The following is an 18,283-nucleotide window of genomic DNA, read 5'->3' on the forward strand; positions in this document are numbered from 1 at the left end:
TGCAAGGTGAGTACTACTACCACAGCCCCCTCCTTTTTTTTTTTTTTTTTGAAGATTTTTATATCTTAGAGACAGGGGAAGGGAGGGAGAAAGAGACAGAGAGAAACATCCATCGGTTGCCTCTCATATATGCCCTGAAGAAGGACCAAACCAACAACCCAGGCATGTGCCCTAACTGGGAACTGAATCAGCAACCTTTAGCTTTGCAGGATGACACGCAACCAACTGAGCCACACAAGTCAGAGCACCAGCCCTTGTTTTACAGGTAGGGAAACTGAGACAGGTGGAGGTCATAAAGCAAGTGAGTGGGATAGTGCTGGGTACTAAAGGCCATGCCCCCCACGCAATGTCCATCAAAACACCCCATCGACCACCCAGAGCAAGACTCAAGGTTTCCAAAGGACACTAAGAGCTCCTCACATGGGGGAGTGGGCCTCACCTCTCACCAGAGTCCAGATAAAATATTAAGCAATTACAGCCTTATAGAATGTCAGAGTGAGACCATACCTCATTTGCTATTTGCATTCAAAGTACGGTAAGTTCTGCTGGAGCATCGTGCAACAGAAACATAGGGCTTATGGGAACAATGCAGTTACGTGCATAGCATTCCAGCATCACTCACACAAGCGCGCGCGCGCACACACACACACACACACACACGCAGGACAGGAACCCAATTTTAAAATGGCAGCATGTTAAACAACCCAAAAAGTACACAAATGCTACCTGAACCCTGCCCTGGAAAGACCTAAGTGTGTGTGACTGTGGGCAGCTACAGTTTCTGAGTTACTTCGACAAGTTGGCAGGAGGCTACCTGACTCCAGAAGGGGATGGGTGTGACCCAGGAAGGGTTGGTGCATCTTAGGTATGTGCATTTTGATTCTGTGTACCAGCAGGTGCTCTTCTGACTGGGAACGGTCTTTCTGGATTCACCTGGTATAGGAGTGAGTAAACTTTTTCTTAAAGGGACACAGTAAATACAGTATTTTCAGCTCTGTGGGCCATTGTGTCTGTCCCGATTACTCAGTTCTACTTCTGTAACAGCATGTCCTCAAAGGGGCATAGCTGTCTCCCAGTCAAACTTTATTTATCAAAATAGGTCACCAGCATTTAGATAACCTAGCATTTCTCCTGGACAAAATCACATATAACCAAACACAATGTGTGTGTTATTCTCCAACTGTGCCCTAATATATCAATAGTGTTGGAATAAATGTGCTTTTCCAAAACAAGCATTAGAGCTGAACTACAGAGGAAAACAGGTTTAAAAAAAGGACTTGAACATGTAAATTCAATCTGAGTCCAATACTCATGGTTAATCCTTTTAACAAATCAAAATAAATTTAGTTTCAAAAAGTGCCGTGCTCGCTTCGGCAGCACATATACTAAAATTGGAACGATACAGAGAAGATTAGCATGGCCCCTGCGCAAGGATGACACGCAAATTCGTGAAGCGTTCCACATTTTTTTGGAGAAATAGATAAAAAAAAAATGTACTTGAAAAGTAACTAAATAAAATTTAATATTAAAAAAAAAAGAATGCATATAACAGTAAAAAAAAAAAAGTGCCTAGTATACACAGCTTATTGCAGGGTCAGCTTGTCTCACTACAGGTCAATTTTATACCACCCTAAAAGCCCTACACACTCTCAATACAAATAGGTCCCTCACAAAAGAAAATTACATGCTATAAACTCAATTACTGTGGCGGATGAAACTTTAACCCAGTTACAAAAACAAGCAGTTCCTAAGCACATGTGCCTAAATATCGGACCAAAGCTCTAAGGGGAAGCACAGGGGCTGAGAAACTAATGGTGAAAGGGGGGTGGAGGGTGAAGGAAGGAGAAGTCTCTCTGATGGAGGGGACTTTGAGCATGGATGGAAAGTGTGGATCAAGCACAGTGGGGCAGACTCAGTGGAGACCTGGGAGCCCATGGGGATGCCCTGAAAGACCACAGGTAACCAGAACTCCCCTTTGGCAGGGAAAACCTAAGAAGCGTGCTTTACCTGGTGTGAAGGAGAGAACCATCTAGATGCAAACCCACACCAAACTGTCTCCAAATGTCCCACTCTAGGGCAGAGGGAAGCATCACCATAGCCATGGCACCCTTTGCCTATCTCTAAATAATCACAATTTGCACCCAGTACATTCTGCCTATGACTGCAGCTCCACAGCCCAGCCTGGAGATAGCAGGAGTCTTGAGAACTTACCTGGGGCTCAGCCTGCACCTAGTCAGCACCTCAGTCCTTCAATTCTGCTAACATTTATGTTAACACTGGGCCTGGCTCATGGGCACTTCACCCCCAACGTGGTGGCATTCTAGTGGTCTTACACTGGGGTTCCTTGGACCTGGGGATTTGAAGCAGGTTTTCTGAATCTTCTGCCTGTGAAGAGAAGCCAACACAGCCCTCCAGATGGACAGCCACTTTACAAAAATGAGACAGGTAACCAAGAAATTCTGCTGTCCTACTGAAGGGGCTCAGCTGCTTTTCCAAAGGCTTACATGAGATGGGCAATCTCACGGTCCACTTCCAACAGCCACAGTTCCAAGGACTCTGGGTTGCAGGGAGCCAAAGGCAGTGAACAGAGAGGGAAAGGGACAAGAAACATGGCACTTAAGACTTGAGAGCGTGTGACCTCACTCAATGGACACCCTATCAACAGAGGACATATAAAGGATACTGGGTGACCAATAGACACCTCCTTGCTCCCCAAAGATGCAACACACCAGGCTAGGTAAACACCAAGCAATCTTGCACCACACACACAAACACACATAGTTATGCAACCACATTCATGCATGCTCACATAGACACATGCACCCTCACACACTGCACAGTTTTCAACCCCTCCTCCCACTTTCCGAATCTTGCCCAATTATCTCAGGAAAGGTCTTTTTTAACTGTTCAATTCTTAGCAAAGAATAACAGTTCTTGCCCTGACCAGTGTGGCTCAGTGTGGCAATATCCTGCAAAGCAAAAGGTCACCGGTTCAATTCCTGGTCAGGGCACTCTCAAGAGGCAACCAATCAAGGTGTCTCTCTCCCATCAATGCTTCTCTCCCTCAATGCTTCTCTCCCTCTCTTTATCCTTCCCTTGCCCTCTCTCTAAAAATAAGCAAATAAAATCTTAAAAAAAAAAGAATAGCAGTTCTTACAGGTGATTAGTGTTCACTCCATTCCAGATCCACCTGTCTCAATGGAGAGGAAAACCAGTAGGGTATAAACATGAGATCAGACACAGGAGCCAGAATCATTAACTTCTAAAGCATGTGAAGGAGCCCAGAGCCTTGAAGGGTCTAGTGTGAATCCCTATGTACTTCTGTCACTTCAACCCACAGATAATTCTGCACCTGACTGGAGCAGTAGAGGTTTTGAAATCAGTAGCAGTACAACCATGCTCATTTCTACAACTTCATTCATGTACAAAATAATTTAAGCTTCCAGAGAAGGCAAAGAACTGTTTACCATTGTTTATCTGAGTGATGAGTGAACCCAGAAGGAACTTCTGTAGCATAAGGTGCTTGTTACTCAGGGCCTGGGACACCCCATCTCCAAGTTCATGGCCCACCTGACCCAGCAGTATGTGGACACCAATGGGCTCTTGACAAATACTGATCCTGTGCCCAATAGTGACCTCCAAAGAGCCAGTGACCTAGGGGTGCCTCCTCTGTGGAAGACTGGAGGTGCAGCTCAGGGCCCCCATATTCATGGGAACATACACCCAGTAAGGGCCATTGAGATGTGAGTGCCAATCACCATTTTATTACAAGTCAACACCAGAAAAGGAATCCACCTGCTGCTTCAGAGGATATGGGGAAGAATCTAGAAATGCTTCACTTGCGCTGGGACAGAATCTGAATTTGTAGAGAGAAAACAGGGAGGAAGAAATGGTAGCAAAAAAGGTGAAGTGGCACAAATATACAGGCACATGAAAACCTGTCTTCAAGAAAAGGAGATACCACCAACCAAATAAAAGGATTCCCAACCAAAACTTTTAACAACTGTTTGGTTTTTTTTAAAGACTTGTGTGTGCACACAACTTAAAAGAAGTGTTTTCAGTTGCTCTATCAAATAAGTCCCTCTGAGTATTGTGTGCTCTTCAGGGTATCTCTCTGCCCCCAGCCCCCACAGGTGCTCCCTAACTAATCCTTCCAGGAAGAGATACCACTTAAAAGTGCGGTGCTCAGCTCAGAGGCAGAAGTCAAAAGGGAAGGTTAAGTAGGTAAGTTCAGAAACAGCTCAGCCTCCTCATAGGACACTTCTAACACCCCAGGTGTGCCCAAACACTGTACTCCATTTGAAATGCTGATGAGTCATCAAATATAAACCCATCACCACAGGTAGAGGGGTCATATCCAAGGTAGAGTCAGACCAAGACATCCATTCTATCCTGGTCCCCTTCACTCCTAGGTTCAAGAAACACCAAGCAATGCCAGGTCATTAAAACTAAAGGGAGCCCTGGCTGGTGTGGCTCGGTAGATTGAGCACTGGCTTGTGAACTGAAAGGCTGCCTGTTTGATTCTTGCTCAGGGCATATGCCTGGGTCCCTGGTTAGGGGCCTGTGAGAGGAAACCAACTAATGTTTCTCTCACACATCAATGTTTCTCTCCCTCTCTTTCTCTCTTTCCCCTCTCTCTGAAAATAAATAAAATCTTAAAAAAAAAAAAAAGACTGGAATAGGAAAAAAAAGAGGCAGCACCTCCAGCATTTACATGTACAAAGAAACCCACATTTACAATGTTTTCTTTTTAAGGTGGAAGACCTGTAAATAATGCCTCTGATTTAACACTTTTTTGGTATCTAGTTAACAAAATTAACCTGGAGAGCAGACATTTTAACATACTCAAATAGTGACCATCAACATTTTAAAGAGAAAACCTCTTCATATTCCTCAATGCAAATCCCATGATGACTGCACAGTGCAGAAGGCATTGGGAACATCTCATCCCAGCACAATATGTGGGAACAAAGCCAATTTCAGGACAAGTCATCTCCAGAAAACCCACAGTCACTGCTCTTGGCAAGGCTCGTGCCACAGTAACCACCAGCCCTGTGATGGTTGCACCTGGCTGCTCAAACTCACCCTGGGACAACCAGGTCCCCTGACCTCTACCTCTCTTCATGGTGTCACGAGAGAAAAAACTAGAGAAAGCATAGCTCCTCCTGGAATATCGTATGGGGGTTATGTTTTTATCTTCCCCCTAAAACTCTGAAAACCGCAAACACTGACCACACAAGCTCCATGGATCCCTGTTAGCTCCATCTGCACTGCAGCTCCATCCATTGGTTTCTGAGCACCCTTCCCAGTGACATGAGACAAAACCCTGTCTTCATCTCTAAGTTGTGGCTGGCACTCAGTGGAAATAACTGTACCTACCCTGATCACATGTTAGAAAGTGTCTTTTTAAATTGTCACCAGCTCCCCCAAGCTCACACTGGAGATGAGGACTTAGTTTTAGTGTTTGCCATCTCACAGGTGCTTAATAAGCACCCACTGCCACCCACTTGGGGCCACTTCAGGTGGACATCTGGGTCTCCGACAGCTGCTGGACTGTGGCCAAATCCCAACCCTGAGGCCCCAAAGAGAAAAAACAGATGTTGCTAGAGGAGCACACAGAACAGAAACAAAGAAGCCGCCTATAAAGGGGAATCTGAGTAATATTAAATATCCACAGGGAAACGGTGACCAGGAGTCCCCCTGGTGCAGAACATCACTGTGAGAATGAGCTGGCCGAATTTCCTACCCAAAGGAAAGGACCAGCCCTCTGTCCCCTCCCAGCTGCCTCATGGGCTGTGAGCCTTGCAGCCCACAAAGGGTTGTTAACGCCTGCCATTTCCACATCTGCAATGTGCCCGTCGGTGTCGTATCACAAAATGAGAGGCCCTAACTCTTCCAGGGCTGACTCCCTCAGGGCCCAGTGCAGAACAGCCCTGACAGCCAGCTCCATTGAGGCCTGTGGCTGGAAATGGCAGGGAGGTTTTGCACAGAAAATTCCAGAAGAGCCACAAAGGCCTTCTCCATTCCAAAGAGGAGACATGAGTGGAAAGTGGGCAAACAGGTGTGCATTTGTTTTCGTTTTTCATCAGGGCACCCAGCAATGCTGTAACTCGCCCTGACTGGGCTTCCTTTGTCAAGCTCCTCCCTGCACAAGTCATTTTTTGGTGTCAAAGCTCACAGATGCCCCAGGAGGATTGGAGCCATCGGTAAGCTACTTTTAGAACTAAAGCAAGTTTCTGGTCTCAATGAAGCCATGGGCCTAAAAAACAGTTCTCATAGCACTTTCCGCAAACTGTAAGAACTAAAACAGACTCCATCTTTCCCCTCTACCCTCTAAGTGGAAATACTCCCCTGGGCAGGAGTTGTCCTGGTTTTGGACACCTACACCAACCTCTAGGAAACTGCCAAGCTAATAAGCTGGAGAGTATCACATTAGTGATCCTTTTGTAAAACATGCTACTAAAGGTAAAAGCAAGGCCCTCAACCCAGACTAGAGATCCTATCGGCCTCTCCGACCTCACCTCCCACCATCCTGTTTTCCCTCCCAACCCCTCAACCCCATTCTTTCAGCTCTGCCCACAGTTACATCCTGGCTGCTCCTCTGAGAGCCAAGCTCACTTCCACCTCAGGGCCTTTGCACTTCCAAGAAGATTCTTCCCCCAGGTCTCTGTACAAAACTCTCTTTCTTCAGGTCTCAGATGAGACAGCAAAATGACATCTATCTCCCCTCCACACATGCCCTTTCCCACTTCATCACCACTTGACATTCTATTTACTCATCTCTATTTGTGTGCCCCACCCCCTACACAAGAACAGGAAATACCTCTTGGTTCATCACTACCATCCCGGGGCCCAAAACAGAATGGTGCTCAATACATTTGTGTTAAGAGGATGAGAGAAGGAAAAAATAGAGAGAGCCCTCTGCCAGTGTGGCTCAGCTGGTTGGAGCATCGTCCCATAACTAAAGAGCTGCAGAAAATTTGGTTGCTGGTCAGGGTACAAATTTAGGTTGCAGGTTTGATCCCTAGTCCAGGCATGTATGGGAGACAACCAAAGTTTCTTTCTCACATCAATGTTTCTCTCTCTCTCTTCCTCCCTCCCCCTCTCTCAAAACAGTGACAAATGTCCTCAGGTGAGGATTTAAAAATAATAAAAGATGAGAAAAAGTACTTCCAGAAGTCCCAGCTATCACCCCCCATTCCTAGTTACATAAGCCAAAATGTCTTCATGCCAGTAGAAACAATGATTATAAAAACACTCTACTTTACACGTTATGAAAATTAACCCAAAATGGGTGAGACTTAAATTTGAAATGCTAAACCCATTATAAAACTCTTAGAAGAAAATATAAAAAGGTGCTCTGGCTGGTGTGGCTCAGTGGATTGAGTGCGGGCCTATGAATCGAGAGGTTATCGGTTTGATTCCCAGTCTAGGGTGCATGCCTGGGATGCGGGCCAGGTCTCTAGTTGGGGACATGAAAAGGCAACCACACATTGATGTGTCTCTCCCTCCCTTCCCATCTCTGAAGTTAAGTAAGTAAAATATTTTAAAAAGTACAGATATATCATGACCTTGGATTTGGTAACAGATTCTTACATATTACACCAAAAGCACAGCATCGACAAAAGGAAAAAAAATTAATAGGACTCCATCAAAATTCAAATCTTTGGTGCAAAGAACACAAGAAAGTGAATAAACAACCCTCAGAAAAGGAGCAAATATGTGCAAACCATATATCTAGTGCCAGGAATATATAAAGAACTCTTAAAACTCAATAATAAAGAGACAACCCAATTCAAAAATGAGCAGAGGAGTTGAAGAGGTACTTTTCCAATAATACACACGTGGCCAATAAGTACATGAGAAGATGTTCAACATCACTTATCATCAGGGAAATGCAAATCAAACCACAATGGGATACCACCTCACACCCAACTAGGATGGCTATGATTTTTTAAAAAAAAAGGTTTTAATGGGAAAATATTGGTGAGGGTGTAGAGAAACTGGACCTCTCATACATTGCTGTAGGGAATATAACATGGTGCAACGATGTGGAAAAGTCTAGCAGTTTCTGAAAAAGTTAAATACAAAATTACCATATGACCTAGAAATTCCACTGCCAGGTTTATATCCAAGAAATGTGAAGACATGTATTCAAAGAAAAACTTGTATATAAATGTTAAAAAGCAACATTATTCCCAATAGTCAACAAGTAAAAATGACCCAAATGTCCATCAACAGATGAATAGATAAACAAAATGTGGTCCATCCACACAGTGGAATATTATTTAGTCATAAAAAGAAATGAAGTTCTGATTCATGTCACAGCATGAATGATGAAAACATGCTCATGCTAAGTATGAGAAGCCAGACACAAAAGGCCACCTTAGAGTATGTGAAATATCCACAACAGGCAAATCCATAGAAACAAAAAGTAGATAGTAGTTGCTAGGGCCCCGGTTAGCACAGAGGTGGGGAAGTGAAGAGTAGCTGCCTAAGGGAGCTACTCTTCACTTTTCTTTTTTTATATTTTTTCTTCTGAAATGATGAAAATGTTCTGGAATTAGAGGTGATGGTTGCACAAGGCTGAAAAAATATAAATGCCGATGATTTCACACTTTAAAATGGTTAAAGAGTAAATTTTATGTGAATTTTACCTTCATGTTTTTTAAAGACAGGATTTTTTAAAAAGGGAAAAAATCCTAATCCCCAAAGCTACAACCCCTTGAGAACCACTAAATTAAAAGACAAAAGTAGGTTTACTCCAGGAGCACTGAATCAGGTCTTCAAGGAAAGACTCTTTTGTGCACCAAGATCCCAAACCACTGAAGAACCCCCATCAACAGGGTCACAGTCCTTCTTAGGTATTACAGGTCTTGTGCTCACAACGCAGCAAGTCCACCATACAAGTGGGAAATAAAAACTACCTCCCAGAGAAGGGCCCTGGCTGTTATAGCTCAGTGGATTGAGCACGGGCCTGTGAAGCAAAGGGTTGCCAGTTCAATTCCCAGTCAGGGCACATGCCTGGGTTTCAGCCCAGGACCCCAGTAGGGGACACATGAGAGGCAACCACACATTGATGTTTCTCTCCCACTCTTTCTCCTTCCCTTCCCCTCTCTGTAAAAATAAATAAAATAAATATTAAAAAAAAAAAAAGAACTATCTCCCAGAAAAGGAGCTGATGCCTTGGGCTATAACCATGTGGGACACACAATTTACAGATAAGAGAGCCAAAGTGAAGAGAGGGTCACTAGGCCACCATAGGCAGAGCTCTATTCAAGTCAGGCCCACACAGGCTTCACTATGAGTGTGCCACCTAACTCACTCTCACAGGAGTTCCACTCACTCATTCATATGAACATGTGCTTAGTCTCTACCAGAGACCAGGGCTGATTGGAACCCATGGACAACCCTGGGGGATTCCAACAATAGGCCTCACACCCAGGGGACCACAGACCCCATGAAGCCTTGGGAAAACACACACAAAGGTGGGGGAATGGGAAGTGGACACAAAGCAGGTGAATGGTGTAGGGCCAGGTCCCTCCCAAGAGAAGATGTACAGTGATCCCTAGATGACACAGGCTCAAACTTATAAAGCACTACTTCTTTTAGGACAAAGTCATGTTGAAGACCAGCTAACCACCTACTTTATCTACGCTACTAGCTAGAATTGCTATGGATGGATGACAATGGGGAAATGAGACTGGTCTCTAATCAAGGATACTAACTTAGGGTTGTGTAGGCAGACACAGCTTGCCTCTTCTCACAACCACATCAAAATTACAACGAGAAGATGGATGCGTAGGTGGAAACACTGTCCCTCCTCACACAACCAAGTTGAAACACAACAACATTTTAGTAACAAAAATGCAACCAAAACAGACAGAAAACTGAACTGTACGGAAGTCTGACAACAACAAACCATTCAGCCAGACCGGTAAGAGGGGTGGAGTAAGCAGCTGTCGGAGCGGGGTCTTGCAGAAAAAAGTGGCTAGACCAACCAAGGTGCGCAGGCAGCGGTTGGCAGATCCCAGGTGTGGGCACAACGGGCAGACCCAGTGAGGGCATAAAGCGGCTGCTGACCGCGATCACACGTTCACGCGCAGATAACCCAGGCAAAAAAATGAGCAGTGAGACGTACCGTGCAAACCAGGGCCCCAACACTGGGAATTAAAACCTAAAAGCACCAATTGGAAAAACTTTCAGGGGTCAAGGTGCCGGGAGAGGCTCCCAGGCTCACAGAGAGTTCGTTGGAGAGACCCACAGGGTCCTGGAGGGTACACAACCCCACACATCCAGAAACCAGCACCAGAAGGGCCCAATTTGCTTACAGGAAGCAGCAGAGTGGACCAAAATCCAAGAAAGAGTGTGAAACAAGCCCCATTGCCCCTCTCTGATCCCACCCCCACATACAGCGTCACAACCCAGCAACTGGATTGCCCCACCCTGGTGTATACCTAAGGCTCCGCCCCTCATGGGCCTGCGAACCAAATGATCGCGGTTCAATTCCCAGTCAGGGTACATGCCTGGGTTGCAGGCCAGTTCCCAGGAGGGGACACATGACAGGCAACCATACACTGATATTTCTCTCCCTCTCTCCTTCCCTTCCCATTTACACACACACACACACACACACACACACACACACACACACACACAATATATATATATATATATATATATATATATATATATATAAAGAACAGCTCAAAGCCCCAGAGCCAATACTTCTAAGCAACCAAGAGATAGCCAACCTATCAGATACACAGTTCAAAACACTGGTGATCAGGATGCTAACAGAACTGGTTGATTTTAGTCACAAATTACAGGAACATATGAAGGCCAAACTAAGTGAAATGAATGAATATGCACAGGAAACCAATAGTGATGAGAAGGAAACTGGGACTCAAATCAAGGGAGTGGACCAGAAGGAAGAAAAAAATGACCAAACAGAAAAGGATGAAGAAACAAGAATTCAAAAAAATGAGGAGAGGCTTAGGAACCTCCAGGACATCTTTAAATGTTCCAACATCTGAATTATAGGGGTACCAGAAGGGGAAGAGGAAGAACAACAAACTATTTGTTCAATTATTTGAACAAATAATTAAGGAGAATTTCCCCAATCTGGCAAAGGAAATTGACTTCCAGGAAATCCAGGAAGCTCAGAGAGCCCCAAAGAGGTTGGACCCAAGAAGGAACACACCAAGGCACATCATGATTACATTAGCCAAGATTAAAATGAAGGAGAGAATCCTAGAAGCAGCAAGAGATAAGGGGACAGTCACCTACAAAGGAGTTCCCATCAGACTGTCACTGGATTTCTCAAGAGACCTTACAGACAAGAAAGGGCTGGAAAGAAGTATTCCAAGTCATGAAATCCAAAGACCTACATCCAAGATTGCTCTATCCAGCAAAGCTTTCATTTAGAATGGAAGGGCAGATAAAGTGCTTCTCAGATAAGATCAAATTCAAGGAGTTCATCATCACCAAGCCCTTATTATATGAAATGTTAAAGGGACTTACCTAAGAAAAAGAAGATAAAAAAGATGAACAGTGAAAGGACAGCAAACTCACACTTATTAACAACCACACCTACAACAAAAGCAAACTAAGAGGACAGCTAGATTAGGAGCAGAACCATAGAAATGAAGATCACATAGAAGGTTAGCAACAAAGGAGTGGGAGAAGAAGGGGGGCGAAGGTACAGAAAATAAGTAGCATAGACGGTAAGTAGAAAATAGATAGGGGGAAGATAAGAATAGTATGGGAAATATAGAATCTAAAGAACTTGAGACAGGTGGTCATAAACTAAAGGGGGGGAATGGTGGGGAGGGGGTGCAGGGTGGAGGGGAATGAAGGGGGGGAAATAGAACAACTGTATTGGCATAATCAATAAAATATATTTTTTAAAAATCCAGTCATAAATGAAGGATACACAAATTAAAATAAAGAATATTAACCTAGGTCTGAAAACAATGTATGGGCTGCCACAGTGTCAAAGTACTGAAGTGAGAAAGCACAGATGACCCTGACCCGTGTGGCTCAGTTTTGGGGCAATGTCCTACAAAGCAAAAGATTGCCTTTTCCATTCCCTATCAGGGCATGCACCTGGGTTACAGGTTCAGTCCCTGATCAGGGTATATGCGAGAGGCAAAACGGATCAATTTTTCTCATTCACATCAATGCCTCTCCCCCCGACCCCTTTCTCTAAAAATAAACAAAATGTTTAAAAAATAATAAAAGGGAAAAAAGAAAGCACAGGTGGTAACAATGATGAACTCAGGTATGTGTGGGGCAGGGGCAGGCTCACAGAATAGAAGGTACCAACAAGCACAGAATGATGCCTGGTTCACCTTCAGGTGCCTTAGCTTCCTTACCTGTGAAACAGAAACAGCACAGCGTCCACCTAGTTTATCACTAATGCTCTCCAAGGGCTCCACAAAGGGTAGCTATGAGTGTTATTATAGAAAATATGAATGCTACATGAGAGGCTGTCCCAGTCCCACCTGATAGACCACCAGCCCAGGCCCCTCACAGTGATTCCAGTTTTTTGCTTGAATGTAAACTAACCACAAGCACCCACCATCCTCACTTTTTGTAAACGGCCATTTACCCTGCTCTGGGTGATGTGTGTCATAAAGCTCCCTGAGGGAATGTTTGTGTCAAGTCTATTTAGTAAACTCTGATTATGGAAAACTGCAAACATACCCACAGAAGTAGAGAGAGCAGCAAGATTAACTGCACACACCTACCATTCATGGTCTCTCGGTGACCAACCTTAGTTTCCCGCACCCCACTAGCTTTTGTGAAGCAAATCCTACCCAACATGCATTTACGAACGAACAGGTCAGTATTTATCTCCATAGGACAAACCACCACCACCCCACAATCACACTTTCAACAACTTAACCAGCATTCCTTAACCTGTCAGAGTCACACTGGTTGAAATCTATAGCCCCCTGCCCCTTTTCAATCAAGAAATGATTGAAATGATTTGAAGAAATTAGGTCATTTAGCCTGTTTCCCACAGTCAGATTTTGCTGGTGGCACCCCTGTGGTAAATACCACACGCCCCTGATTTCCTGTAAACTAGATGTTGAGGCCCAACCAAGCACGTGCATATTCCTTGGGGGGGGGGGGAAGGCCACTGAGGATGCTTGTTGCTGGGGCCCATCATTTCATTAGGTGCCTGAAAACTTGTAATTTTTAATTCCATCACTTCGTTTTAATCAGCCAGAATATGTCAAGAGCTGTGGTGTCCATTAGTCACATGTGGCCGTCTGAATAGATTAAAATTAAATAAAATTAAATTTTTACTTCCTCAAACTATTCCAGGTAAAATAGTAGATGATATGTATTCAGATCATTCCAGAAAGTTCTGTAGGGTAGTGCTGATCTGTGAGGGAATCTTGACCTCACCCACTATTTTGTTCCTTGTGAGTTAAGTCCATAGATAAGAGGTAATAAACACTTGCTTCTTTTCCTCTATTTACCAATTATTGAAATGAGCTGGTTACCTAATACCCTGCGAAAAGCAAGTGCTTTCCTTTCTTTTAAGCACCAACACGAACATGCTCCAACCCAGGACTCCTCCTTCTCCCTCATGTTCACCTGCTCCACCCTTGGCGAGGAAGACCCTATGAGTCCTTCTGACACAACTGGGATGTTTCAATGCAGATTTAGAATTAAGTTTAACTTAAATGCTTTGACTTTATATCCACACTTTTATTTCATGCTGAAAATTCTGGTTCTTACAGACTTAATGGCTTATTTTCTTCTGTAATATATAACACTAAGATTATTGGTATTAACCTGAAATCAAAAATATGATTCCTAAAAACTACTAAATTTTTCATTTTGCCTCACTAAAACACAGTCAAACTGTGTTTAAAAGTCATGTAAAATAACTCTGTCTGAGAGATTAAGTCACCAACTTGAGCTGCAACTGACACGCACCTAGATTCATTTATTTCACTTTGCTTTGGTTTTTAGGGATCGTCACTGCCAACACACTTTTATTTTATAATTATATAAAATATATATCCAGTGCTACACAGAAGGAAACTTGAATAAATCTCCAGTAATCCTGTCCCCCCTCTCATTCCTCCTCTCAGAGCTGACCACATGGTTGATTTACGTAAGTACATATATGTCCATATCCTCTCCACCTTTCCTTAGATAAAAGTACACTACAGCTCTTTGCCCTTCATCTTCTTCTTTTTCCACTTGTCATTTCACCTCAGAAATCCTGTCACCATGACATGAAGATCTCATCATTCCTTTGCTGAGGGGCTCAGCTCTACCCCATCAGTCCCCAACCCCAACTGACAAACACCTAAATCATTTCTAGTTTTGCCACTTCAGAATGTTGTAATGAACGGCCCTATCACAATCCTTATTTTTAACAGTGTATCTTTGGGATACATTTTTAGAAGTGGAATTGCTGGAGCAAAGACTAAGTGATGCCCACTCAGAGGAGTATGAACCTCCAAAAGCAATGTATAGTGGTGACCAATTCCCACAAATAGAATGGTGTCCACCTCTATTGACAAAAGGTCAGAAATGTCTTGACAATCCAACAACCATTATTAGTATCAGAGAGACTGACCACCTTCCATACCTTGGTTGGTTAAGGGCCACCTGCATTACTCTTTCTATGAACTGTTTTTCTGTAAAGTCACACCCATTTTTGATCTTGAATATACAGCACAAAGCCCATCTCTTGGTACATGAGCCATGCATACCTGCCAAATAAACAGGACCCAACAGAACTTCAAGGGTGACCACCATATCCCTTAGCCCAAACAGGCAGTCTGACCCTCCATGTGCACACCAACAACCACATACAATGTGGGTGATATGTGGGGGCTATGTGTGCCTCGTGGCTTGCCAGGAGTCAGCCCTTCTCCCGCCTACTCCTCCTCTGTGCCCAAGTGTGTCCTAGGTAGCAGGAATGAGGACACCCCAGCTGACCACATGCCACAGTTCAGCTGAAATGGGTATGAATTGCTAACCAGAGAAAACCTAAAATAAATGGATTTGTTGGACAGATTTATACCTCACAACAAAAAGCAAAAAGCTGATATATTTATAATCTTTAAAAAATCCCACCTGGATGGCAGGCTCTTGACTGCTGGGTCCTGAGAGCCCTTGACAGAACCTGTATTTGACAGCTCTAAGCAGTGAGAAATGGCTCAAGTTTCCCCACAGACACAGGATGAGTTAAGGGCAACCAGATCCAAGCAACAAAGCAAGGCCCCGCATTGCTGACGATGGTAAGGAAAAATTCTACCAGTTTTGGTCAGCATTAGGAAATCACAGAAATGGCCAGAGGGTCAAGGCCACCTGGCCGGGATTATCCTCTACCACTGATCCTCACAGAGGACAGCTCATCCTATTTAGGCCAGGGCTTTTCAAGTGAGTGACCCCTGAGACACAAGGCAGGCAGAGCCTGGGTGGCCCCATGGAGACAGTCTTAGCACACAATCCTGGAGGACTTGCCTCCCTCCATTTCCTCTAGGAGGTGGCCACCAGCTTCCAAAGCAGTGCTCAGTTTCAAATGTCCAAAGAGGTGAATGAGACCCTTTGGGTAAGTCAGAACCTTCATTTCACAGATACCAGAACCTAAACACTCACCTGGCTTCTGGGCATGGGACTCTGGTCTTACCAGCTGGCCATGGCAGCAACTACGTAAATGGCAACCTGTGTCAATGTGCTTGCCAACCTAAAATGAAGGACAGAAAAAGAAACACTGAGTTTCCAAGGAAAGTTTCTGGAACATTCTGGTAGTTTTAAATACCTCTAACCCCTCGAATTACATAGTAAAATTTCAGATTTTAACCAAAGCTTTGTCTCAGCTCTCTTCTGCAGAGAGAAGCTGAAGAAATAAGTTTCTTTAGTCTCTGACCTATGACCTGATACAGTATTACAAACACTACCATAGTAGATGCTGTCTTCGACAATCTAGAGACAAAAGGTTGTACAGCCACACAGCCACATGCCAAATACATAAAAAATGGTTCAAGGTTTGCTTGTAACAGTAATAACATTATCAGCAGAAACAGTAATACTCAACATTGAATAGGTGCTTAAGAGTGAGTTCCAGGTACTGTGCTAAGAAACTCAGCATCTCTATGAATCCACAGGATAACCTTAGAGGCAGGTTACAGAACCATACCCATTCTACAGATAAGAAATCTGATGTCTGATACTCATGAACTTGCCCAGGGTCACCTAGGTCTCCCTCTCCAGAAATGACCTCTTTGTTCCTTGATGCATATTCCCTGGCACAGACCCCAGAGAAACCACCCTCCATTCCAGATAGTGCAGGACTCACCTCAACTTGTTGAGGGTGAGTGCCTGGGAACAGACACACTTCACCTTCTAAATGAAGGTAGCTTCACCTTTATGGGGCAACTCACAGTTTTCCCCCAGGGATCATCTCCAGAGAGCTAACACTGCTCAGGAAGGAGGGGGCTGACCATTTCACATACAGAAAAACTAAGGCTCAAAAATGTTCGGTAACTCTCCTGAGGTCATAGACATAGCTGACTTCAGGACTTCCCCTTCTTTGTGACATCAGATGTCCAGGGCTCCAGTTGCAAAGGCTAAAACCTAGTGAATCAGCCAAGCCCTGGACTTAGTATTGTCAGTATCTCCTGTTATTCTTTGCACCCACATGATAACAGAGCTTGCTTGATATAAAACCTTTATTTTTAAACTGGGTTCACAGTAATTCATAGCTCATGGATGGTGAGAAACACTCCGAACAGGAGAACCTGAGAAATAAGCAAATATCAGTGACCTCCCTGAAAAGGCCTCTGGGCACTGAGGAGCACACAGCATTTTCTTCAGCGAGGTCCAGGGCAGGAAACACAGGGGATGAAGTTAGTCCCAGTCCTTTCCTACCTCCCAAGTGATACCCCCTCTCTGCCATTGAAGGGAAGCCTCAGAACCAGGGGCCCTGGACTTTCAGAGAACCCGCTCTCTTCAGGATCAAGGTCAATACAAAAAAAGTTAGCAGTGTTTCTACACAATGGCAACAAACAACCAGAACTATAAGCTTTAAAAAAAAAATCCATTAAAGGCATAAATGTGAAATACTTAAGAATTTGATTTTTTAAAAATGTGCAAGACCTATAAACTGAAAATTATAATAAATACATCCTTGAGAGAAATGAAAAAATAAATAGACAAGTCTTGTCCGTGGGTAAGATGTATCAATCCCTCCCCATCAAATTGATCCAACTTAACACTTTCCCAATCAAAAATTCCTAGCATGCTTTTTCTGTAGAAACAAGCAGCTGATTCTAAAATTTATGTGGAAATATAAAGGAACTAGGATAATGAAAGCAACACTGAAAAAGAAGAGCAAATTTGGAGGGCTTCCCCTACCTGAGCTTAAGACTTACCATAAGGTTGGGGAGGGGGAGGGGGGAAAAGAAATTTTGAAAGGTGAAGGTACTAGTCAAGGAAAATATATGAAAAACCCATGGACATGGACAATGGTGGGGGATTGACTATAGAAACGGGGGGCAGGCTGGGCACAGGAGGATGAAGGGGGAAATAATTGGAACTAGTGTAAAACATATATTTAAAAAAAGAAAGACTTACCACAAGGTTACAATAACCAAGTCTGTGATATGGACATAAATACAGATACATAGATGGACAACCAGAATATACTATACCCATGCACATGTGGACAACTGATCTTCAACAATGATCCGAGTACCCTATTCTGTGAGACCACAAGATTCACTGGACAACATATCCTGGGGGGGTTAACCAACAAGAAGGAAGGTCATCTTAATCTGATTATCACAACACACACAGCGCATCCTGGGTAGAGTACAAAATGCAAAGAAGTTTTAAGGTAGCCTCAGACCATGCTCCACCATGGCTTTCCCTATCTCTTAGCTTATGGCACAACCAGTATTCTAGCTGCTCAGATAAAGATCTGGAGTTGCCCTCTTGATCAGAATACCCCACTACCCAGTCCATCTGGAAATCCTGTTGATTCTACCATCAAACACCCCTGGGGTTCAACCACTTCTCACACCATCCTCCCTGCGAAAATGGAGGGCAGCAAACTAAACCTCCTGCTTTCACTCCTCAGCTTGAAACCCTCTGAAGGCCTGCATTCACTTAGTATGAAGCTTGACCCTCTCCTGGACTTAGAGGCCCACCTACCAGCCACCTGCTTTTCCTGCTCCAGCAGGCCTCCTAGCCATGACTCTGACATACCAGGCACCTTCCCACCTTGAGGTCTTTGTATGTTTTA

General features: G+C 44.0%; 1 protein-coding gene and 1 non-coding gene across 6 annotated transcripts in view; one reads left to right on the forward strand and one right to left on the reverse strand.

Moving 5' to 3' along the window:
- GATAD2A (GATA zinc finger domain containing 2A) overlaps positions 1 to 18,283 on the reverse strand; it is a 105,310-nt gene that overhangs the window by 42,996 nt on the left and 44,031 nt on the right. For 4 of the 5 annotated variants that reach the window (XM_053668091.1, XM_037152613.2, XM_037152612.2 and 1 more), the window contains one exon: positions 15,637 to 15,724. In XM_053668091.1, the coding sequence (XP_053524066.1) occupies positions 15,637 to 15,651 (15 nt within the window). In that variant the 5' untranslated portion in view covers positions 15,652 to 15,724. Of the gene's footprint in view, positions 1 to 15,636; positions 15,726 to 18,283 lie in introns of those variants that run through there. The other variant, XM_037152615.2, reaches the window with a different exon arrangement.
- Positions 1,362 to 1,468, forward strand: LOC119054804 (U6 spliceosomal RNA). The gene has a single exon (XR_005083580.2). It is a non-coding gene; the product is annotated as a U6 spliceosomal RNA (small nuclear RNA).

This window comes from Artibeus jamaicensis, unplaced genomic scaffold (assembly GCF_021234435.1).
Source record: "Artibeus jamaicensis isolate MK-2021 breed Jamaican fruit bat unplaced genomic scaffold, CSHL_Jam_final contig_477, whole genome shotgun sequence".
Taxonomy (NCBI): domain Eukaryota; kingdom Metazoa; phylum Chordata; class Mammalia; order Chiroptera; family Phyllostomidae; genus Artibeus; species Artibeus jamaicensis.